The sequence below is a fragment of the Geotrypetes seraphini genome, chromosome 11 (assembly GCF_902459505.1).
Source record: "Geotrypetes seraphini chromosome 11, aGeoSer1.1, whole genome shotgun sequence".
NCBI lineage: Eukaryota > Metazoa > Chordata > Amphibia > Gymnophiona > Dermophiidae > Geotrypetes > Geotrypetes seraphini.
Window position 1 is genome coordinate 133,746,427 of NC_047094.1, and position 24,970 is coordinate 133,771,396.

General features: G+C 43.2%; 1 protein-coding gene across 6 annotated transcripts in view; it reads right to left on the reverse strand.

Annotated features, from left to right (window-relative positions):
* Window positions 1-24,970, reverse strand: part of PTPRT (protein tyrosine phosphatase receptor type T) — a 680,142-nt gene that overhangs the window by 174,197 nt on the left and 480,975 nt on the right. For all 6 annotated transcript variants that reach the window (XM_033963545.1, XM_033963543.1, XM_033963541.1 and 3 more), the window contains exon 8: window positions 4,030-4,326. In XM_033963545.1, the coding sequence (XP_033819436.1) occupies window positions 4,030-4,326 (297 nt within the window). The remainder of the gene's footprint in view (window positions 1-4,029; window positions 4,327-24,970) is intronic.

A 24,970-nucleotide genomic window follows, 5' to 3' on the forward strand; every position in this document is an offset into this window, starting at 1 on the left:
GCTTTACGTACTACTTCCTCACTGGATCATATAGTTATGTTTTTATGTATAAATGCTTATTAAATACTTACAAATAATTTTTAGTATTATATAGTACTTAGCTTTTAATGTGGTCAGGGATCGCGGTGCCGACATGTTTCACCCGAAAGTTTTTTCAAGGCCACTGATCCCTTAGAGAAGCTTCACGCCACTCCAATAGACCAGTTAACCTATGTCACTGCAAACAACATCCCGTCCCTACAACTTGTGCTAATATGATTTCAATACTCAGGTACCAAATTGTAATTAAGTAAACAGGTCTCTTTCCATTTGTGGACTTTGCTGTCTCTTATTAAACATGTCTTTGTTCTAGGCAATTCTGGTCCTCGAAAGCCACAGGCAGGTGAGGTTTTCAGGATCTCCACAATGAATATGTATGAGATGGATTTGCATGCACTGCCTCCTCTTCCTAACTGATTCAGTGCACAAAGCCACAGGCAGCGGCTCCTACCGGCATCCTGCGCCTGAACCGGAAGCCTTCTCTCTGATGTTGCAATGTCAGAGGGAAGGCTTCCAGATGAGGCACGGGACGTGCAAGGTGCAATTAGTACTATTATGGGGGGCGGGGTCTGGGGTGGAGATTGGGTAGAGATGGGCGGGGTCTGGCCCACGACTTAGCCCAGTGTTCTTCAACCGCCGGTCCACGGACTGATGCCAGTCCACAGAATAATTCTTTTATTTCTGCCAGTCCATAGATGTAAAAAGGTTGAGAAACATTGGTTTAAGTAATAAAATATAATATTATGTATTTTAGTTCTAATCAGCTGAACTATTGAGCTTCTATACTTCAAAATTTTACAAAATATAATAAGTCCAAAAATACCCCTCTTGTCCACAACAAAAATTTACCCTGATGCTTGGATGAACAATCTTCTTTAAGGATAGTTCTCAAAGGAATTTAAAAATAATTTTCCAAGGGAAATGTGTGATCTTTCCCCTTGGAAAATGATTTTCAAGACCCCTCCCTATATAGACTAAAGGCTCCTTTTTACTAAGGTGCGCTAGTGGTTTTAATGCACGCACTATACGCTAATGCCTCCATAGAGCTTGCGTTAGTATTTCTCGTTTAGCGTGTAGTTTGCATGCGCTAATCTTGAGCTCATGCTAAAAACGCTAGCGCACCTTAGTAAAATGAGCCCTAAAAGTAACACCCTTTATCTCAATTTAACATGAACCCTGCTGGTTGGTACCATAACCCGAAGGTGGCCACTTTGCAACACATCACTTCTCTGGTACTTCCGTTGACTACATACTGTTCTCTTGCCGTGTCCAGTCGTTGCTCATTTTCAAGTGAGTTTGTTTTTATCAATTTTTCCGCCCCTTCTGAAGCAGTACATTTCCATCCTGCAGCAAATTTATCCCCTGGAGCCAGCTCAGAGGATGAAGGTTAATGATTTTATCATCTTCATTCTCAGAGAAATTATTTAAATGCATTGCACTAATTACTCGGTGCTTCCTGTCTGCTGGCCGTTCAGTAATTAATTTTAATGAGAGCATACTCCCTTTTAGGCCTTGAAGCACTGCTAACGTTAAAATAATTGTCCTTCCTGGATTATAAAGAACAGCTTCTAACTGAAATTCATCTCTCTTCCATCCCTAACCTTACCAATCTCTGTGCAGGGTTTATCTAGACTAGTGCGGTGTCTCTTAAATGTTTGTTTGTTGTTTTTTTTTTGCTCTGGCACACTAAACGGAGCAAATGTTTTTCGTGGCACATTATAATTGAAATGATAAAATTGCAAAACCAACAAAAAAATGTATTTGAGAGTTATTTATTTAAAGGTCTTTAAGCTATGCATGGGTAATGGTAACAACGGTGAAACTAAAGTAGATAGACTAGAATTACTAATCAGTGCGATGGATGTGCTTGTTTTTGAATGCAAATTTACTCAAAACGCGGCTCGATAGTCGACAAGCAAACGCGCATTTCACAATCCACCATCTGCAGTCACACTTTTTTAAACTTAATTTCTATTAGAGCTGAAAATCCAAGTTCGCAAAGATAAGAAGATCCAAACAGTAACAAAGCCGTGAGTTTTGTGGAACATTGCTTAGGAGATGAGGCTTGAAACAGTTTTCTTTCAAATGAAGCCAGAACAATAAATGCTATGGTGTCTTCTTTTTTTTCTTTTCAGCGTGCTTCTACAAGCTTCCTGCTGTTGTGTGCTGAGTAGGTGATACCAGGGCTTAAAGCTAAATTGATACTCTATTGGGTTGTAATGCCTTCAGCATCTCCCCGGTGTGGTGAATTAGTTTAATGCACAACAAAGAAAAATGGGAAGACCCAATGATCCACAGAGAAAACAATCCTCCGATGAAAACAAAAATAAAAACTGTGGATACAGATGTTCTGGAGATAATTTATTATATACTGACATATATAAACATGAAAATTCAATGAAAAAAGTACAATAATAAAAAAATACAGTGGTAAAAATCCAACCGGACCCTATACGGTCTGTGTTTCGGCGAACATGCCTTCCTCAGGGGTCCAATGGTTTGCAAACTCACATATAAAGAATTGGGCTGAAAACAGTCTATTGCCTTTAAACATATGAGCTTTTTTTTTTTTTTTTTTGCTACTTCAGCTTGTCTGCGGTGTTCTTTGCTCACTCTCTGGGTGAAGAAGAACTTCCTTATGTTTGTACGGAATCTATCCTTTTTCAACTTTAGAGAGTGCCCTCTTGTTCTCCCTCTCGTTCTGTATCTGTCCTACCAGAGAGTTCCAAATCTTAACTCCTACACAGCAAAAAGTTTTTTTACCAGTGTCGACTAACCTTGGGTTCACAGTCGTCTTCAGCAGAGCCAAATTCTCAGAACACAAAGATCTTCTGGGAATATAACTAGATATGTTATTTTTAATCAATTCTGGAATATTTCCTTACAATACTTGGTGACAAATAATTAAAGCTTCACACTATATTCTGAAGGCGAATGGTAGCCAATGCAATTTTTTGAAGATGAGGCAAAATATGATCATATTTAGACAAACCCATTATCAATCTTGCTGTGGCATTCTGTGTAACCTGTAACGCTTTACAGAAATTGAAAACAGTGTGTCACCTAATTCCTTCTCACCTTCTGATTATTTTATTGGCTTTTAGACAGAAAAATGGAATTTCATGGCCTTATTGGTGTCAGTGAAGCCTATTAGAACAAATGACACACGGAAGAGCGATTCTTAATTGAAAGGAGTCATTGGTGAGATGAACTTTTAAGAACTGTCATACAAAAGTATACCAGTATCAATAGCCACATTAATATTGGAAAACAACCAAAATGTTTTCTGGTTTCCGATTTCTTATATTGGACCAAGATAAGAATGAACCAAAGAGGATTATGTGGCATCCAGTGATCATCAGATAGTGTAGTTCAATATTAAGAGAGGTACAGAGATAATTCATTCAAAAGCAAAAGTTCTAGACTTAAAAGAACAAACAAAACAAAACTAACTTTGCTGAGATATGGATAACCCCAAGGAGTTGTTAGCTGGATGGGAACATCTGGAAGAAATGGGAAAGCAGTGGGCAAAACTGAAATGAGCTATTTTAAGGGCAAAAAATACTTTTTGTAAGATGATCCTCAAAAGTAGTACCCAAAAAGGTAAAGGGGGGGGGGGGGGGGGGAAAGGTTAGCCTTCATAAACTATAAGAGATCACAGAAAAAGGGAGACAAGTGACAATATCTGGAAAAGTTAAGAGAAGCTGGTAAAGTAGTCAGGAAAGCAAAGATGCAAACGGAAGAAAAAGTAGCCAATTTAAAATGGAAGATAAGATCTTATTAAAAATATTAGTGATAAGAAATACAAAAATGGCATCATGACGGGAGAAGAGGAGGGATATGGAGAAGCTATTAAGGATATGGTGGTGTTGCTTAACAAATATTTCAGTTCTGTATTCACAAATAAAGGACTGGGAGTAAGACTTCAGAAGACAAACAAACGAAAGAAAAAAAATCACTTATAGCCATTATTGAAGCAGTTTTTCTTACCATCTTCCTCTGTCTGAATCACCAGCTCCTCACTTTCCATTCTTCCTTCAGGGTTGGACAGCGCCAGTTTCAGGCGGATAGACATGAATGGGCGGAGCCCTCGTAACGTGTAGTGCGATGATGTCTGAATAAGCTCTTCTGCCTCAAACTTCTGCTGGTTGAACACATACTGATACTGTACTGTCAGGTTGTAGCTGTGGCACCGTGTCACTGCATACCCAAACGGCTCCCACTGCAGCGTCAACTGCCTGGAGCGAATCTCGGCAACTTCCACGTGTTGGGGTCCATGAACTGGATCTGCCAAGAAAAGAGAAAAAAAATGTAGACGGTTCTTAAGGACTGTGGCGAGAAAACTGAGCGAAACCTTTACTCTAGTGAGACGTTTTTGCACTTACCGTGCATAAACAGTGAAAATTATTTCATAATATCGTGCAACAGCTCTGCAGTGACAGCTGGGGCCTCCCCTGCAGTTACTGCACAGGAAAGTTCTTTAAAGCGCATTATTAATATTTACAATTACTACGGATACATGACCAGGTTAAGAAAAGTACTCTGAGCAGTTTTCCACTGAAGGAGTTAGGAAAGTAGGCATTTTACTGTCTCTGGAAGGCTCATAATCTAAAGAAAAAAATAAAAAGAAAGTCGCACAAGTCAGAGTCTTCTGGTTCTCTGCCCTGGTTCTAAGCTAGCTGCTCTAACCATTAGGCTATGCCTCCACATGGATGTCTAAATTGCCCTGGTCTTCGTTGCATTTGCCATGCCAGAATCATTAGGGCTGCTTTGTAAAAGGACATTTAATAAATCCTAATAAACCAACCAACCAGTTTTATTAATGGCAATAATATGGCCATTGATTCCTAGAATAGCGAGAGAAGTTTATTTGATTCCATCTGTGTATATGGGTTTGGCTCAAACTTAAGCAGGTATCCACATCATTTAGGCACTAAAACACCAGCTCTATGGCTGGCCGACGTGTTCATGCTTAAGCGGATATATATGTATCTCGGTCACATTAATGTCATACAAGGGGGCTGCTGAAAAATCCTCAGCCCAACCAAGAAGAGAATGATATGGAGCCATGAAACTTACAAATTATTCCACTTTTCTTCATATCATTGAAATGAAAAGTAAGTTTCATGACTCCACATCATTCTCTTTTTGATTGGGCCAAAAACTTTTCAGTGGCCCCTCATATTGTGATGTCATAATCCCTCATTCCACCAATGCCTATGAGCCAACCTCATCGGTGATGTCACAATGGCTTGGTTTCCCTCTACTAGATGCATTTGCCTCATTGAAACAAAAAGTGCCAAGAAAAATGTGGAATAACTTTTAAGTTTCATGACTCTGCATCATTCTATTCTTGCTCGGGCTCAGAACTTTTCAGCGGCCCCCTCATATTGTGATGTCATATTGCCTCATTCCACCAATGCCTATGAGCCAACCTCATCGGTGATGTCACAATGGCTTGGTTTCCCTCTACTTGTGCCCATCTACTAGATACATTTGCCTCATTGAAACTTACAAATTATTCCACTTTTCTTCATATCATTGAAATGAAAAGTAATTTTCATGACTCCACATCATTCTCTTTTTGATTGGGCCAAGAACTTTTCATATTGTGATGTCATAATGCCTCATTCCACCAGTGTCTATGAGCCAACCTCAATGGCTTGGTTTCCCTCTACTAGATGCATTTGCCTCATTGAAACAAAAAGTGTCAAGAAAAGTGTGGAACAACTTGTAAGTTTCATGACTCCGCATCATTCTATTCTTGCTCGGGCTCAGAACTTTTCAGTGGCCCCTCATATAAAGGAAAGCAGGACCTTTGTTTTGTAGAATATGTGCCTTACAAGCCTCCTCCAGGAGCATAACTGTATGTGACTTATTAAGAGTTGCTTTATAAACATCCAAATTAACCAATTATTTTAATCTCAGTTCCAGTAGCAACCTAGCTGTAGAGGTTGTAGTTCAAAATTGTACATTTAGGCCTAAGGGGCCAGATTCTGTAACTGGTACCTAAATCGTTGGTGTCTACAAAATGGCCGCCGGCCGCATGTCAATCACACTTAGGTGCATTAACAGAATCGTGGTTAATGGCACCTATAGATGCCTGCAATGATGGACAGGTTTTTACTGGCCTACATTGCAGGCATCAACAGCGCCTAAGTCCAGCTCCACCCCTAACCGCATCCACTTGGGCATTAGGCACTGTTAGGTGGCCTACCATAGGCGCCTACCTTTTATAGAATCAGGTAGGCATCTATTTTATGATTACGAGCTTGTTAAAGCTCATAATTGAGGGCTCCTTTCACTAAATGTTGGTAAACTCGCAAGGTGATTGCTTTGACGGTCATAGGAATTCTGAGAACGTCAGAGCACTTATTTCGCTGGCCCGCGGTAGAAACCTCTACCACCATATAGTAAAAACCAGCATGAATCTATTAAGCTAGGTAATTTGGGTGCCTAATATAGGCGTCTTATATAGAATCTGGTCCATCCAAGATGTGTGTTTCTGGTTTCACAGAAATATGATGAAAATTATTTCTAGCTGGCTACATTCTTCCCGTTCTAGAAAACGTTGTACACAAAATTCCCCTCCCCCCCCCTCTTTATGAAGCCGCATTAGCGCTTTTTATCGCCGGCCGTGATGGTAAAAGTTCCGACACTCATAGTGAGCGTCAGAATTTTTACCGCCACGGCCAGTGATAAAAAAAAATGCTAATGCGGCTTCATGAAAGGGGCGGATTCTGTACTGAATTTTTGGCACCACTTATGGAATCTGTCTCAATGTGTGACAATTTTGGCTAGGTTTGTTTCATCTGCAAATTTTTTTTTTAGTTCAAAGATTTTTATTGATTTTAACATACAGCAAAAATACAAATAATGTTAACGAGGCAAGATACAGACAAGCTGCACAAGAAGAAATCATAGAATATTAATTATCGATACAGTACAACAGGTTGAACAATGCCTATCTGTACATAATGCCATTCTACAGGACCATGGTGAGACCTCATCTGGAGCACTGTGTGCAATTCTGGAGGCCACATTACCGTAAAGACGTGCTTAGAGTTGAGTCGGTTCAGCGGATGGCCACTAGGATGATCTCTGGACTCAAGGGTCTCGCGTATGAAGAAAGACTAAACAAATTGCAGCTCTACACTCTAGAGGAACGCAGGGAGAGGGGGGGACATGATTGAGACATTTAAATACATTACAGGACGTGTCGAGGGGGAAGACAACATCTTCTTTCTCAAAGGACCCTCGGTCACAAGGGGACACCCACTCAAACTTAGAGGAGGGAAATTTAATGGTGACACCAGGAAGTATTTCTTCACAGAAAGAGTAGTAGATCACTGGAACAAGCTTCCAGTGTAGGTGATCAAGGCCACCAGCGTGCTTGACTTTAAGAATAAATGGGACATCCACGTGGGATCCTTACGAGGGTCGAGATAAGGAACTAGGACATTAGCACTCAGACTTAATGGGGGGGGGGGGATCAGTAGAGCGGGCAGACTTGATGGGCTATAGCCCTTTTCTGCCGTCATCTTTCTATGTTTCTATGTTCTGTCTAGCTGGAGAGGATGAGCACAGCCCGCAGCCAACACCAGGCATACTATCCAAAGCAAATTTGATGAAATCACTTTTTGCTCAAATTTTTTCCTGTAGAAAAAAGGCAAATAGAAGACGTGGAACAGGTTACTAACTTAGCCATTCTTTCTGTATGCCCCAAGAAAATATATCATCAATAAATATAACATGTCTACGAGCTTCAGAGTCGACAGCAAATTAAAAATCTATAAATCTCAGTTTCAAGTGAGAGAGGGACGTAAACAACAGCTCAGATGAATTATTATTTGCATTACTCAGAGACTGGCTGAAACTAGTGATGGAGTTGTCAAAACTGCCTATAAAAATAAATGGTGTAACTTAATGAAAGCGGGAGATTTTAGAAATATGAAACCTAAGCTTTTGACTTTTTCAGAGATTCAAAAACTCGTCGCTTATGATATTGTACAACTTGTCTTGGTGACAGGCGGAGGGTTATGGGTAATGTTAACAGATCTGAGCTATTTGTAGTACAATGATCACCGATTTTCTTTCGTTTCCCCTGTTGCTTATAGGAATTTTCATTTTGTTTGTGTTTTTTAAACATTTTTATTTTAGTAACAATGTCTCATTCATTTCAAATGAATGTACATACGTACGTACCTACGAGGAGGTGCTGAAAAGTTCTCAGCCCAACCAAGAAGAGAATGACGTGGATACGGTTCAATCAGTGATCTGAAACAATGTCAAAAAACATAGCGTGCATTGTTTCTGCAAATTGGCACTTAACGAAATAAGATAACGCTCTTTTCAGCTACAGTGGCAAAATAACGCTCAGAATTGAGGAAGTTGGTTGGTTGAGCTGAGAACTTTTCATGCCCCCCTCAGCTATATAATAAAAGTGAGCTAAGCCATTGTGACATCACTGATGAGGTTGGCTCTTATTGGTGGAATGAGGCATTATGACATCACAATCTCAGCTCTGGTTACCAGAGACTGAATCTGTTCACACTATGAGGGGCTGCTGGAAAGTTCTCAGACCAACCAAGAAGAGAATGACGTGGATACGGTTCAATCAATGATCTGAAACACGGTTTTTGCAAATTGGCACTTAACGAAATAAGATAACGCTCTTTTCCACTATAGTGGCAAAATAACGCACAGAATTTACGAAGTTGGCTGGTTGGGCTGAGAAATTTTTAGCACCCCCTCCTATGTAATAAAACAAGAATAGAACAATTAAGCCATTGTGACATCACTTATGAGGTTGGCTCTTATTGGTGGAATGAGATATTATGACATCACAATCTCAGCTCTAGTTACCAGAGACTGAAACTTTTTACACTAGGAGGGGGATGCTAAAAAGTTCTCAGACCAACCAAGAAGAGAGCGATATGGATATGGTTCAATCAATGATCTGAAAGAATGTCAAAATATTGAATTTCGTTTCTGCAAATTGGCACTTAACGGAATAAGATAACGCTCTTTCAGCTACAGCGGCAAAATAACCCTCAGAATTTAGGAAGTTGATTAGTTGGGCTGAGAACTTATCAGCACCCCCTCATGATGGCGATTAATAGCGCTGTGCCAGAAACACTAGGGCCCTGAATTTGACAATCATCTGTGGGCTTGAAGCCCTATGGCAGCTGGAAACTGCCAGGTATAAATCCTGTCATGCAAATTGGGTGTGGATCCCTGCTATTCTCTAAAACTGAGCGCATCTTTTGTGAACACCCCTGACCTGTCCTTGCCCCTCCCATGGCCACACCTCCTTTTGTGTTGCATGCAATCCAATTTAGGTGCACAATATTACAGAATGCTTAGGGGCAGATTCTGTATAGGATGCCTGTCAGCCACTGCCTAAACGCACACTGGCGTCCTATATAGAATTGCATCTGTCTTAAGACTGACGACTAATCATCCCAATTCTCTAACTGGCACCCATGTCACAGGTGCTGGTTAGAGAATCTCATTGCTGTCAGCTGATCACCAGCAAGGGAATCTCCCTGCCACGATCAGCTGAGGCAGGGAACCCCCCCTGAAACTGTCCTTGGCAGGAGAGATGCCAAATCCCTCCTGCCCCCACCCCTGAAATAACCCCCACAACACTGTTCGTGGCAGTAGGGATGCCCAGTCCCTCCTTCCGCCACCCCTGAACCCTGAACTCCCCCCCCCTCAAAGTCCCCTGGCAGGAGGGATGCCCACTCGCTCGTCCAGAACCCCAAAACAATCCCCTCAACCAAGATAGGCAGGAGGGATGCCCACTCCTTTCTGCCAGCTGGTCCCCCCATACCCATGACCCCCCAATCTTTGATACCCCCACCTCTGACATCATCAGACCCCCAACTCCCACCCGGTACCCCCAGACCCTAACCCCAAGCTCTGGCACCCCCCTGGCCCCCATTCCTTTGGTAGTAAGGCTGGCTGGAGGGATGCCCACTCCTTTCTGCCAGCTGGTCCCCCCATACCCATGACCCCCCAATCTTTGATACCCCCACCTCTGACATCATCAGACCCCCAACCCCCCCCCCCCCGGTACCCCCAGACCCTAACCCCAAGCTCTGGCACCCCCCTGGCCCCCCATTCCTTTGGTAGTAAGGCTGGCTGGAGGGATGCCCACTCCTTTCTGCCAGCAGGTCCCCCCATACTCATGACCCCCCAATCTTTGATACCCCCACCTCTGACATCATCAGACCCCAACCCCCCTGGTACCCCCAGACCCTAACCCCAAGCCCTAACCCCAAGCCCTGCCCCCACCCCCGGCCCCCCATTCCTTTGGTAGTAAGGCTGGCTGGAGGGATGCCCAGTCCTTTCTGCCAGCAGGTCCCCCCCATACCCATGACCCCCCAATCTTTGATACCCCCACCTCTGACATCATCAGACCCCAACCCCCCTGGTACCCCCAGACCCTAACCCCAAGCCCTGCCCCCACCCCCCGGCCCCCCATTCCTTTGGTAGTAAGGCTGGCTGGAGGGATGCCTACTCCCTTCGGCCAGCAGGCCTGCCTCTTCACTATAGCTGGTCTTCCCCCTCCCAGCGTTTAATGCTGGTACGTGAACATGGTCTGGCATTGAGTATCTGGATCTAATTCAGTCACGGATATTAGTGGCTTTTAACCCACTGACTGAATATTGCCCAGAAAACTTTTTCTATATGCATCTCTAACCATAATATTCTGCTTCAATAGCCAAGTCCTTCTATACTCCAATGATTTCAGTTGCGTGTTTAATAGTTTGTAACACACTGAGAACAGGTTTCTTGGATTAGTGGGATCTGAATGATTTTAAATTACAAAAAGTTTGGCAGTGGTTTGATGTTTACCATATTTTGCATGCATGCAAAGAGAATGTATACTTTGGAAGATGCAGTAAATGCAATATGGACCCTCCAAGTGCTTCATTAAGCTGAAGAGGCAGCTGCACCTGTTAAGAGCCATTAGCCTGAAATGAGGAAAAACTCCGCTGATCAATGGAAGCCACACAGCTGGCATCAATCAACTTTGACCTTTCCAAAACCATCCAGCTCAAATTAGGTAACCCAGAATCAGTGTAAGAGAAAGACTTGGGACAACACGGACCCCAAAAAAAGGTCAGGTTTGCAATTGAAGGAATCTGCAAAACATTTTGCTGACGAGTAATATACTTCTAGCAAATCAAAGAATTTTCTTAGAGAAAATCTTCTTCCATTACTATAAAGTGTATGAAAGGAAATTGCGAACAACTGCGTCACAGAATGCTCCAATGATCCCGTTCCATTGTGACTTGGGATTTCCCCCCCCCCCCCCCCCGTTTAAAGTCAAAAGAATTAGACACGACAAACCAATCTGAGCATTTGAATGATTGTTCATCAACAGTGCCCTAGACTAGGCCAAGCCAGCAACACTTTTCTGCAATTCAGTTGTGTCCCCAGCTCTGCAGCAAGGATCTCCCAATTCTGTGCTGCATTATTAATTCTAACAGTGTCATGCTTAAATTTAATTTCAAACTCATCTGACCAAAGCCTTGAAAATCAGTAGCAACAACAGTGACTGGTTTAGGCAGGAAATCAATATGTTTTAAAAGAGGGAACATAACTCATTTGCAAATGGCCATGGCTTCCTTTCAATTTCAAATCTATCAGGAGGAGAGGTGGGGCCTAGTGGTTAGAGAGGCTGCCCCAGCTCCCCGAGGCTGTGCGTTTGATCTCAGCCTGCTCCCCGTGACGCTGGGCAAGTCACTTGACCCTCCCTTTGCCCCAGGTATCAAAGTTAGATTGGAAGATGCCAGGACAGATATGGAAAATACTTCAGACTACCCGATTACTAGGCAGTGTATTTTAAACCGCTTTGGCCAAATTCATGAAAAAGCAGTTAATAAATCCCAATAAATAAATTTTTTTAAAAAATCTATCGAAAGTGGTAACTGCATTTTCAGAAGAGTCAGGTGAAAAAAAGACGCTTCTACCATTATCCAATCATGCAACAATCACTCCCATGATTTCTTCGTGATAACGGTTTATAATGTCTCTTCCGGAGTCTGTCATAGGGGAAAACACCCTCCAGGGACTCAAGACAAAGTTAGACAAGTTCCTGCTGAACAAGAACGTGCGCTGGTAGGGCTAGTCTCGGTTAAGGTGCTGGTTTTTACCAGAGGGCCGCCGCGTGAGCGGACTGCTGGGCACGATGGACCACTGGTCTGACCCAACAGCGTCAATTCTTATGTTCTTATGATCTTCAGACCTCCATACAAGTAATATAACTCGCAACGGTCTCAATCCTCATTAGTCCCAACGACATTTCCGGATTTCGCTTTATTCTGCAATTCGCGTTATTGTCCAGCTTTATTCCTTGGGTTGCATACATGAGACCTAAATTACATACCTAAGATTCATATTTTCCTTTTATCTACCTCTTATGTAATAAGTTGTACCCTCACTTCCTGCATTCTGTAATTTGCCGATTGTCCAGCCTTCTTCGATGCGAACCGCCTAGAAGCCAATCAAGTGGAGCAGGCTTCGTCCAAGGCAAGACAAATCATGGGCTGCATACGAAGGGGTTTCGTCAGTCGTAAGGCGGAAGTCATTATGCCATTGTATAGATCCATGGTGAGGCCCCACCTGGAATACTGTGTGCAATTCTGGAGGCCGCATTATCGCAAGGATGTGCTGAGACTGGAGTCGGTGCAGAGAATGGCCACCCGGATGGTCTCGGGACTCAAGGATCTACCATACGAAAAACGGCTTGACAAATTACAGCTATACTCGCTCGAGGAGCGCAGAGAGAGGGGGGACATGATCGAGACGTTCAAGTATCTTACGGGCCGCATCGAGGCGGAGGAAGATATCTTCTTTTTCAAGGGTCCCACGACAACAAGAGGGCATCCGTTGAAAATCAGGGGCGGGAAACTACGAGGTGACACCAGGAAATTCTTTTTCACTGAAACAGTGGTTGATCGCTGGAATAGTCTTCCACTACAGGTGATTGAGGCCAGCAGCGTGCCTGATTTTAAGGCCAAATGGGATCGGCACATGGGATCTATTCACAGGGCAAAGGTAGGGGAGGGTCATTAGGGTGGGCAGACTGGATGGGCCGTGGCCCTTTTCTGCCATCATGTTCTTTGTTTCTATTTGGCATGTGGGATCTCTTCATGGAGGTAGTTAGGGGGGGTGGGCCATTAGGGTGGGCAGACTGGATGGGCCGTGGGCCCTTATCTGCCGTCTATCTCTATGTTTCTATGTTTCTATGTTTATGTTTCTATTTGGCATGTGGGATCTCTTCATGGAGGTAGTTAGGGGGGGGGGGGGCCATTAGGGTGGGCAGACTGGATGGGCCGTGGCCCTTTTCTGCCATCATGTTCTTTGTTTCTATTTGGCATGTGGGATCTCTTCATGGAGGTAGTTAGGGGGGGTGGGCCATTAGGGTGGGCAGACTGGATGGGCCGTGGGCCCTTATCTGCCGTCTATCTCTATGTTTCTATGTTTCTATGTTTATGTTTCTATTTGGCATGTGGGATCTCTTCATGGAGGTAGTTAGGGGGGGGTGGGCCATTAGGGTGGGCAGACTGGATGGGCCGTGGCCCTTTTCTGCCATCATGTTCTTTGTTTCTATTTGGCATGTGGGATCTCTTCATGGAGGTAGTTAGGGGGGGTGGGCCATTAGGGTGGGCAGACTGGATGGGCCGTGGGCCCTTATCTGCCGTCTATCTCTATGTTTCTATGTTTCTATGTTTATGTTTCTATTTGGCATGTGGGATCTCTTCATGGAGGTAGTTAGGGGGGGGGTGGGCCATTAGGGTGGGCAGACTGGATGGGCCGTGGCCCTTTTCTGCCATCATGTTCTTTGTTTCTATTTGGCATGTGGGATCTCTTCATGGAGGTAGTTAGGGGGGGTGGGCCATTAGGGTGGGCAGACTGGATGGGCCGTGGGCCCTTATCTGCCGTCTATTTCTATGTTTCTATGTTTCTATGTATAGAAGAATAAAGTTATTATTATTATTATTTAGGGCTCCTGTTACTAAGGTGCGCTAGCGTTTTTAGCATGCGCTGGCTGAAAAATTACCACCTGCTTAAAAGGAGGTGGTAGCGGCTAGCGCGTGTGGCATTTTTGCGTGCGCTAAAACCACTAGCGTGCCTTTGTAAAAGGAGCCCTTAATTCTATTTTTTCTTTTAATGATTCCTTTTGCTGATTTATTAATCTCACATGGCACATATTCTGCTTAGCTTTTTCTTAGTTGTCTCACTTTTCTTATAACTTATAACTGAGACAATAACGAAAAAGCTAAGTAGTATATGTGTAATATCAGATTAATAAATCAGCAAAAGGAATCATTAAAAGAAAAAAATAGAATTAAATGTCATTGGGACTAATGAGGATTGAGACCGTTGCGAGTAATATTACTTGCATGGAGGTCTGAAGATCATAAGAACATAAGAATTGCCGCTGTTGGGTCAGACCAGTGGTCCATTGTGACCAGCAGTCCGCTCACGCGGCGGCCCTCTGGTCAAAGACCGGCGCCCTAACTGAGACTAGCCCTATCTGCGTACGCTCTTGTTCACCAGGAACTTGTCTAACTTCGTCTTGAGTCCCTGGAGGGTGTATTCCCCTATGACAGACTCCGGAAGAGACATTATAAACTGTTATCACGAAGAAATTGTGGGAGTGATTGTTACATGATTGGATGAATGATAGAAATTGAGAATTATTAATTGTTTAACGGACTTCTACCATTAGGCATGACAAGTAGCCTTGTCAAGTAGCCCGTTGACAAGTAGCCATGACAAGTAGCCCGTTATAGAAACTAGTATAACCTGGTATTGACACACCTATCAGTTGTGTACCTACATTTGACAGGGACATATGCAATTCTGTAAAGTTCTAAAAACCTTATTGTTTACACAATATCTTAATGACTTACCTTCTGAATCGTCAAACTAATAGTGTTTTAACACCTTCTTCTCATGTTCACATTTTATATGTTATCTGATCTTAATCATTTGTGAACCAAGTCGAGCTCTATCACGAGATGACCCGGTATATAAACCGAAGCTTAGACTAGACTAGACTAGGCAGTATTCTGCAAGCTGAATCTAAAATTGCATTGTGGAATTTAGAGGTCTAGTTATCAAGTTGACGTCAAAGATCACCTTTACCTCATCTTGATTATACTATGGGATTCGGCAACCTGCAGTATTTCAGTCCCTCAAGTTGTTGAATTCCATCTTAAAAGAATGATGCTCCTTACGAGCCACCTCACAAGTGGTTGATTACTGTAATATAGTGTATTGTGGTATTTCATCAGCAAATTTATGGTCTCCAACAGAAACTTCAACAGAATTCAGCTGCTTAATTTCATTGCAAAGCCCAACTATATGATCACATCACTCCTTCACTGATTCACCTACACTGGCTGCCTGTTCAGCTCACAGGCCAATTTAAAATTTTATCTAGCATCTGCTACGATACCATATACCCCCATCTCACACATTGAGGTCACTTCCCTCTCCCAAATTTGCCCATTAAAAAAAAGCCTATCTTTTATTTCTCCTTTCGTATGGAATAATTTGCCACCTATTATTTGGGCAGAACAATCATTTTTAAAGTATGAATCTTTTTGTAAAATAAATCTTTTTTTTTTTTAATAGGAGCCCGAAAGCCCTTCTCGATGGGTGTAAATAATGTCAGATGGGGAGGCCCACGTGCACGTCTGGTGGCGGGTTCGTGCCGGGTTTCAGAGCTGTGTTGGAGTGTTATTGGCTGGAAGGGCCTTTCCCGCCGAAGAGGAGGGAGCTAATTGGCAGCCGCTGCTATAGAGGGGTAAGGGGGGGGGGATACAAAAGCCATGATCTCAGAGGACTCAGTGTTTACCTGGTCCTCCATAGTGGCTTTTCCCACCCACCCTCCCTTTAGATTGGCTGGAGGGGTTGGTTAAGGTTGGACTTGGGAGTGGTATCCTGAGCTACTGGCTATTGGGATCATCGGGGGGGGGGGGGGGAGGGCTGGAAAATGGGGCATGTGGGGGACATGCTTCCCCTCAGATCCTTGCTGACACGGCTGGGTCAGGGGCTATGTTTTGATGTTTCTATATAGCTTGGGACAAGTGTTATGCACTAATAAACAGGGCTGCGGATAATTTTTTTACCAACAAGTGTCCGTGTTGTATTATGACAGGAAGATCGGGAGTTGGGGTGAAGAGGGGAAGGGAGGGGGAGGGGAAGCAGGCCTGTCCCAATCTCACTGTTATGGCTTTTAACGATTTCCTTAGGGATGACAGGCCCATTTTTTAATATATTGTGTGACTGGTTACTTGTTTGGTTGTAATCTTTACGTTTGGTTTCTGGCGTTCCTTTCTTTGCATTTACACTTCTCCCTCCGTATTCGCGGATTCTGTACTTGCGGTTTCACATAATCGCGATTTTTCGTCGGTTGACTCCACCCCCCCAAATTACATCACGATTAATGTTCCTTTCCTTTTGCTGTAATGTAAAAAATGTTAAACTTTTAACAATATTCACTCAGCTTCCATGATTTCTCCTACTAAATCGAAGTTCAAAAACTTTAACCCTGAAAATCGCTGGTTCACATCGTGCACAGGGAAAAACGCTGCTTCCCAGCATCCATAGAGTGAAATGCTGCTTCCCAGCATCCATAGAGTGAAATGCTGCTTCCCAGCATCCATAGAGTGAAATGCTGCTTCCCAGCATGCATAGAGTGAAATGCTCCTTCCCAGCATCCATAGAGTGAAATGCTGCTTCCCAGCATGCATAGAGTGAAATGCTGCTTCCCAGCATGCATAGAGTGAAATGCTGCTTCCCAGCATCCATAGAGTGAAATGCTGCTTCCCAGCATGCATAGAGTGAAATGCTGCTTCCCAGCATGCATAGAGTGAAATGCTGCTTCCCAGCATCCATAGAGTGAAATGCTGCTTCCCAGCATCCATAGAGTGAAATGCTGCTTCCCAGCATGCATAGAGTGAAATGCTGCTTCCCAGCATGCATAGAGTGAAATGCTGCTTCCCAGCATGCATAGAGTGAAATGCTGCTTCCCAGCATCCATAGAGTGAAATGCTGCTTCCCAGCATGCATAGAGTGAAACGCTGCTTCCCAGCATGCATAGAGTGAAACGCTGCTTCCCAGCATGCATAGAGTGAAACGCTGCTTCCCAGCATGCATAGAGTGAAACGCTGCTTCCCAGCATGCATAGAGTGAAACGCTGCTTCCCAGCATGCATAGAAAAAAATCGCTTGCCTGCCAAAAGAATTCTGAATCGCTGCTTGCATCGTTATTCCAGTAACATAGTATTTAGTTGTACGGCAGTCCCTTCCATAAACCGCCAATATGAATTTTATATGTTATTTGCGGTTTTATTAACAAAACCGCTATTTTTTACAAAAAAACACGATTAACAATACAATTCATATTCGCGGTTTTTCCATATGCAGGGCTATAGCTGGAACGAATCCCCCGCGAATACGGAGGGAGAAGTGCACATTGTAAGTCGCTATGACCTACTGCATTAGCGGGATATCAAGGGATCAATAAACATAAACCTATACTGCTTTTCTGGGGGTACAATCAAAGCAGTTTACATATGCTCTGGTATAGACGGGTAATTCTTTCTATCCCTAATGGGCTCACAATCGAAGTTCTGTACCTGGAGCACCAGAGGGTTAAGTGACTTGCCCAGGGTCACAAGGAGCTGCAGTGCGAATCAAACCCAGTTGCCCAAGTTCTCAGCCCAGCGGAGGCTATTAGACTCCTCCTCCTTTAAGGCAGGAGCCCTTAGCATCTCCCAAAATAGGAGCGCTCTTTACAGCGTGCAGAATTCAAATCACTCAACGTTTACCAACTCTACACATAGAAAGCGTAAATCAAATGCAAGAAATCAGATTTGACACAAGTTCATTGTAGAAAGCTGCTAATTCCAGGAAAGCCAACGAGAAAAGTGATTTCGGTAATGTTCTAGCTGCCGGCTGCCATCTCAGAGGATTTGTCAGACGATGCAAGCCCCGGTTCGGAGCTGCGGTCTGCACAGGAGGAAACCAAATTGAAACAATCCGACGTTGCCCTTTGAGGTTAACTACGTCTTGCTTCCTTCTAATTACGAGAGGTTATACTAATCAATGGGAGACGCCCAAGCTGCTTGACTTCTCAGCTGCCCATTAGCATCGCATGTGTGTATCGATTGTCTTATCACAAGTTTCCCAGTAGTTGCTTAGGCAGACAGAGCGATGCATTTGTAAAACAAAGCAACCACCTGTGCTTTGGTCCAGATATATAGACACATTTTTTAAGGATCGTCAAGGTGGTTTGGATTGCAGCCAGTCCTTCTCTAACGTGCACTCGGAGATCTGCTTCAGACTGACCCAGCACGCATATTTCTGAGGGGAGGACATTTCATTACGCTTTAAAAATCAGTTAGACTTGTGTACCACGGTGCAAATGTGCTAATGCGCACAAACCCTCTAATTCAATGAACTGTTCTTTTTGTTATGGTTAGCATGCAAAGTTGCATGCACAAAACCTAGAACAGTGGCATTTAATGAGACGTTAATTCGTGCTTCAAAACAGTAATAATTTTTTATAATGTGTGTTACTGTGCATTAATAGCCATATATCAACTTGGTTCCACGTAGAACCCAGTGGTTTAGAAATGTCTACTAGATCCTCAGATGCACCACTCCACGGTCAAAAGCCTTTCATAACGTTAAGCTTTATGTACCAAATCTTTACCGGATCCACTCTAATGGATATCTTATTTTTGATTTTTTACTTATTTAACATAATAAGTTATAATAAGTTAATGAATAAAGTATTCATTCAACTTATCTTATATGATTAGTGGTCTCTCCGTTCTAGGGACTTTTCTGCTGCCAACATGTTTCGCTGGAGAAAGCTTTTTCAAGGCTGGGTCCCTAATTCTTGTACGTCATCCTCTAGACCACTTCTTCTATGTGCATAAAGGTCTTCTATGTGCACATTGGTCTAGAGGATGACGTACAAGAATTAGGGACCCAGCCTTGAAAAAGCTTTCTCCAGCGAAACATGTTGGCAGCAGAAAAGTCCCTAGAACGGAGAGACCACTAATCATATAAGATAAGTTGAATGAATACTTTATTCATTAACTTATTATGTTAAATAAGTAAAAAATCAAAAATAAGATATCCATTAGAGTGGATCCGGTAAAGATTTGGTACATAAAGCTTTTATTGGTTATTTTTCCATCATGGGAGCAAAGTCATTGAGTGCAAACTCTGTTGAGAGAGGACGCACGACATGCAAAGACGGCACAGTCTTTCTGAAAGAAATATATACACTATCCCCTGAATTCTATATTTGGTGCCAAAAGGCCCAGGTCCCTCCTGTCAGAACCCCCACAGATCAAGGGCAGGAGGGATGCCAGTTGCCTCTTGCCGGAAAACCCCCTCCCCCCCCAGATCACTGGCAGGAGGGATGCCCACTCCCTCCTGCCAGGACCTCCTCTGAAAACTCCCCCCCCCCCCTGCTTATTCCCTGTGGCCGGCATATACACAAATACTAAAATAGCTTGATTAAATTTTAAAGAATAGTTACAAAATAATATCCATCACTTTTAAGAGAAGGGACTACTACAGTATACTAAGAAGAAAGTGGCAAATAACTATAGTAGCCTCAGTCTCGTGGGACTTAAAGGACTCTAAGGACATTGACCTAAAGACATCCTTCATCTACAATCCAACGTCTTCTAGTAACCTCTTCCAAATGCTAGCAGCTGTTTGTTCTACAGCATACATTGATGAGTCTTTGAGACAAAAATAAAAACAACCAGTAGCCGACACAAACATTTATAGTAAGCAGAGATTCTCCAGACACACACTATGCAAGCATAATGTTTGTATCACTGCCAGGAGAAAATCTAGGTTTTCATTTGCTATCGTCTTCGGCATATAAGAGAAACTGTTTAGGCAGTATCACAATCTCAAGCTGGTTTTGCACAGCAAGGAAGCACCCACCAAATGGTTCGAAAGCTCCTACAAATCAGATGGCTCACAGCGTGTCACATAACACCCCCCCCCCCCCCCAACGACAGCTCGGAAATAATGAAAAACAATAAAACAATTTTCAGATAAAGACGAGAAACTGTAGCAGTGTGAGCTGGGGGTTTAAATGGGTCAGGCAGTTAGCTGTCCAAGGTGCTGAACCAACATCACTATAATATTAACAAGGTCCTGTTTAGAAACATAGAAACATAGAAAATGATGGCAGAAAAGGGCCACGGCCCATCTAGTCTGCCCACACTAATGGCCCACCCCCTAACTACCTCCATGAAGAGATCCCACATGCCAATCCCATCTTTTCTTAAAATCTGGCACGCTGCTGGCCTCAATGACCTGTTGTGGAAGATTATTCCAGCGGTCAACCACCCTTTCGGTGAAGAAATATTTTCTGGTGTCGCCATGAAATTTCTCACTCCTGAGCACTACCCATGTGTTATTTATTTCTTTTTAGTACTGGAGGCAGGTCTGGGATTGGAGAGTGGGCGTGTTCTGCGCTCAGCACGCGGGCATCGCTGCACGCTACCCAGGGGCTCGCACACTAATGGCCACACGTAACGTCTGGCACGGGTTAGAATTTGCACACACAATTTTCCAAGCGTAGTTTGTAAAGCGGTGCGTGGAAATTCTAGGGTGTGGCTCTCATAAGAGGGCGTGGCCAGGGGAGGAGCATGGGTGGGTCATGGGCATTCATAAAAATTAGGCGCACTGTTATAGACTATGCATGATCCATGCCCGACTTAGGTGCGTGGGTTTAGGCCTGCTTCTCATTGGCCCACATGGGTGCTCCTAAATGTTAGTGGTGTGCCTGGGTGCTACGGGTGAGTCTATAAACTGAGCCTATCTTTGTATGCATTTTATAGAATCGCACTATGTGTTATCCTTTTTGACGCCAGGTTTTTAGGTGTCATATATAGAATATGTCCCAAAGTCATTTCCGTTTGTAATGATAGAATAGCAATTAGGCGCGGTGACGGGACTAAATCGTGCGAGACAACGGCGCGCAGACAACTGAGCGCAAGGTTGACGGCGCGCCAAAGAAAAGTACTATTTTAAAGGGCTACGACAGGGGGTGTGGGGGGAAACCCCCCCACTTTACTTAACAGACATTGCGCTGGCGTTGTGGGGAGTTTGGGGGGTTGTAACCCCCCACATTATACTTAAAACTGAACTTTTTCCCTAAAAAACAGGCAAAAAGTTTGGTTTCAAGTATAATGAGGGGGGTTACAACCCCCCAAACCCCCCCCACAACACCAGTGCGATGTCTGTTAAGTAAAATAGGGGGTTCCCCACCAACACCCCCCGTCGGAACCCTTTAAAATAGTGCTTTTCTTTGGCGCGCCGTCAACCTTGCACTCGGTTGTCAGTGCTCAGTTGTCGGCGTGCCGTTGTCTCGCGCAATTTTGTCTATGAACCATTAGGCGCACTACTGCCCCTGCCACTTATGGGCGCAAGCACCCAGAAGAATGCCAGTATTCTACGACACAGATATTTAGCCAGCAGCGGTCAGCGCTTTATTCCTGGGCGGTCAATGCCAGGCCAAGTCAAGGCACTGGCACCAAATATCCGGCTGTATGTTGGCTGCTAAAAGTTATGCAACTAGCGGCCTCTTTTACAAAGGTGCGTTAGGGCCTTATCTAGCTGCTACCGGCTCCTCTTGAGCAGGCGGTAGCTTTTCGGGTAGCGCGGGCTAGAGTGCACGCTAATCCGGCGCGTGCCCTAAAAACACTAGCGTACCTTTGTAAAAGAAGCCCTAAGTGTTTCATGTTTATTCAAATTAGATGCAGACGCTCATGACATAGTTTCAAAGCGAATGACAAATATAAAAAGGGGGAACGTTTTCACACGTAGGTTAAGAAAAATAGACAGACCTACAGACAAGAGTGGGAGAGGGGGTGGAACTGCAGAATTTTTAGAAAAAAAAAAGATAACAACGAAGGGTCACATAATAGGGACAATTTGAAGATGATAGCCATCGGAACTGGGGTTGATGGCGGTTGAACGTTTTTTCACTCTTTGGCTTGATCATTTAACATCAGATCCTAATGCTTTTTGGAATATATTTTTCATTTCTCTTGATACTTATTTTTTATCTCTATTTTTATTTATTTTACTTATTATTTTAATTCTATCTTTAATTTATTTATTCATTAACTTGTTGGAATATTCATTCCTATCTCTATCTCTACCACTGTCTTTATATTTTTAGCTTTACTTTTCATAAATTGTTTCTTCAGGTACTTTAGTTAGATTGTGAGCCTTTGGGACAGTTAGGGAATTTCCAAGTACCTATCTTATTTATTTTGATTTATTGTAAACCGCTTAGAAACCTCACGGTTATTAGCGGTATATAAGAATTAAATTTAAATTAAATTAAAAGCAGAAGCAAAAATGTTTAAAAACAAGAGATCTTTGGGTGAGTGTGAATGGTGGGTATGAGTGGTTGGAAGTATGTGGAGTTCGGTGGGTGGGGGGGACTACATTGTGTGGGTGGGAGGATGGGATTTGGTTATTTTGTTTGATATGTGCTGAGCGGCATAAGCAAACAGCTTGCTCAGCATACTCCTTTCTTGCTGGGGTTTTTGGGTATGGATTGGGTCTCATGGTGTGGGTTTGGGATGGGGTGGGGGTTTGGGCTTTGGAGTGGGTAGGGATTGGGGGGATTCTTTGGTTGGGGTGAAAATGTGTTTGATGGTACGTTTGGTGTTCGCGACCTTGTTGTTTTGTCGTGCTGTATTGTATACTTACTGCTGGTGTGCCAATAAAACATGATTTATACTAAAAACAAGAGATCTAGAAAAATCTAATCTAATCTTTAGTCTTATATACTGGGTCATTCCCAAAGGGACTCGAACCGCTTAACAAAATGTAATCTAAAGAATATCGAGAAGCAGTAGTGGAAGATGGAGAGACAGTAAATAGCAACCTACAATGGTCAACTAGGGAGTTCTATCAGTTATCAGTAAGATATTTTGTAAACAAATACGTTTTCAAGGTTTTTCCACAACAAGTCAGCGAAGGGAGAGTTTTGATAACTGAAGGAAGATCATTCCGGATTTTCACCAAAGTAAATGCCAAAGAATGTGAAAACCTCCCTAAAGTTCGAATCCCTTTAATAGGAGGGAATAATAATTTGAACTGTTTTTTATGTGGCCCAATTTGAATGGTTATCTTATGCACTGTAGAAGTGCTAACTCTGCCCCTAAAACACCCACAAGGTAGCCAGTTTCAGCTCAGTCACTAACTGTGAATATTCAGAATTACTAACTGTCACGGAATAATAATAATAATAACAACAGTTTCTATACCGCAGGGCCGTTAAGTTCTATGCGGTTTACAAAGATTAAAAGATGCTACAAATTGAGTAGAATTAACAAAGTTAAAAGCTAAAGTGATTAACAGCTCAAGAGATCAGTTATTGTGGACTAAGATTGTACAAATCAGCTACCTGAGTACTTCAGGAACAGAAATGTTTTTAGGCGTTTCCTAAATTCCCCAGAGGTAGTAGGCGTAAGCAATTGTTCCAGATCTTTACCCCATAATGCTGCCTGATGTGAGAAAAGATGTTGATGTCTTTTAAATTTACATCCTCTAACCGGTGGAGGAACAAAATTCAAGTGTGAGCTTCTCTTATGTCTATTGGTTGAGAAAGAGAAAAGATCAGTTATGTATTTAGGGGCTAAACCAAATAGTACCTTAAAGCAAAAACATCCTTTCAAAATTGCAATTTTTCCTGATGTTTCAAAGTGGACGCAGCATAGACGTAAAAAATTTCTGACATTTCATCAGTCAGTTTTTGGCTTTGGGAGCAACTTTTCAACTTAGGTCTCCTTGTAAATGCTGTATTACCTATCAAACAAATAAGTATATTTTTTATGATCCAGAACAATTGCAATTTTTCTTGGAAGGTAAGACTGCCATTAAGGCTCCCGACCCCTCTATAACTACAACCACTTAGGCCTTAATGTAATTAGCCAAAGAACCCTGTATATTTGAGGCATATGTTAATATGACCGAGTATAGTTTTTTCTTTAATTCAACTCCCCTTGATTGTGTATGGTTTCACTCTCCCCTAATGTGGACTATGGTCGTTGTACTGGAATTTATGATTTGATAATAATTTCTTGAGTATATTTAGTTGCCTGTATCAAAGTGTTCATTTATTGATCTTTGATGTGAAAATGAATAAAATAGATTTAAACAAAGCAAAAACATCCAAACTGAAACTTCACCAGTGCCTTCGTCGGCAGCCAATGCAGGAGTCGGTAGGAAGGTGTTACGTGATCAAACTTCTTCAACCCCAAAATTAGCTTGACCGCCGCATTTTGCACCAGTTGTAATCGCTGCAAGTTCTTCTGGGAAATTGCCTAATAGGCGATATTACAGTAATCAAATTGACTATAGACGCTGGCATAGTAAGAGGGGTACGGGGGTGCGGTCTACCCCGGGCAGGGTCTTTGTAAAAGATGCAGGCTTCCATCTCTCCTTCCCCCCCTGCCGAGCACATGTACCCCATCCCTTCCCTCGTACCTCTTCCATTTTTCCTGCATGAACAGCATTACGAACTTGCAGCCCACATCAGGGTTGCTTCTCTCTGATGCCACTTCTGGGCCCTGCGTCTAGGAAGTGACATCAGAGGGACCGCCGTTACGATGTGGTCAGCAAGTTTGTCCTGTTGCTCTCGCCTGGAAAATTTAAAAGCTGCGGGGGAAGGGAAGAGGCTGCACCCGTGTGCAGCAGTGGGGGGGTCAGGAAGGAGCAGGGGTGGATAAGAGGGTGGTGGGAGGGGCGTCACCGCCCCCGGGTGCCACTTAACCTCGCTATGCCACTGGCTAAGTGCAAGTGATTTAAATGGCCAGAAGCCTCTCCAGACCATTTAGTCT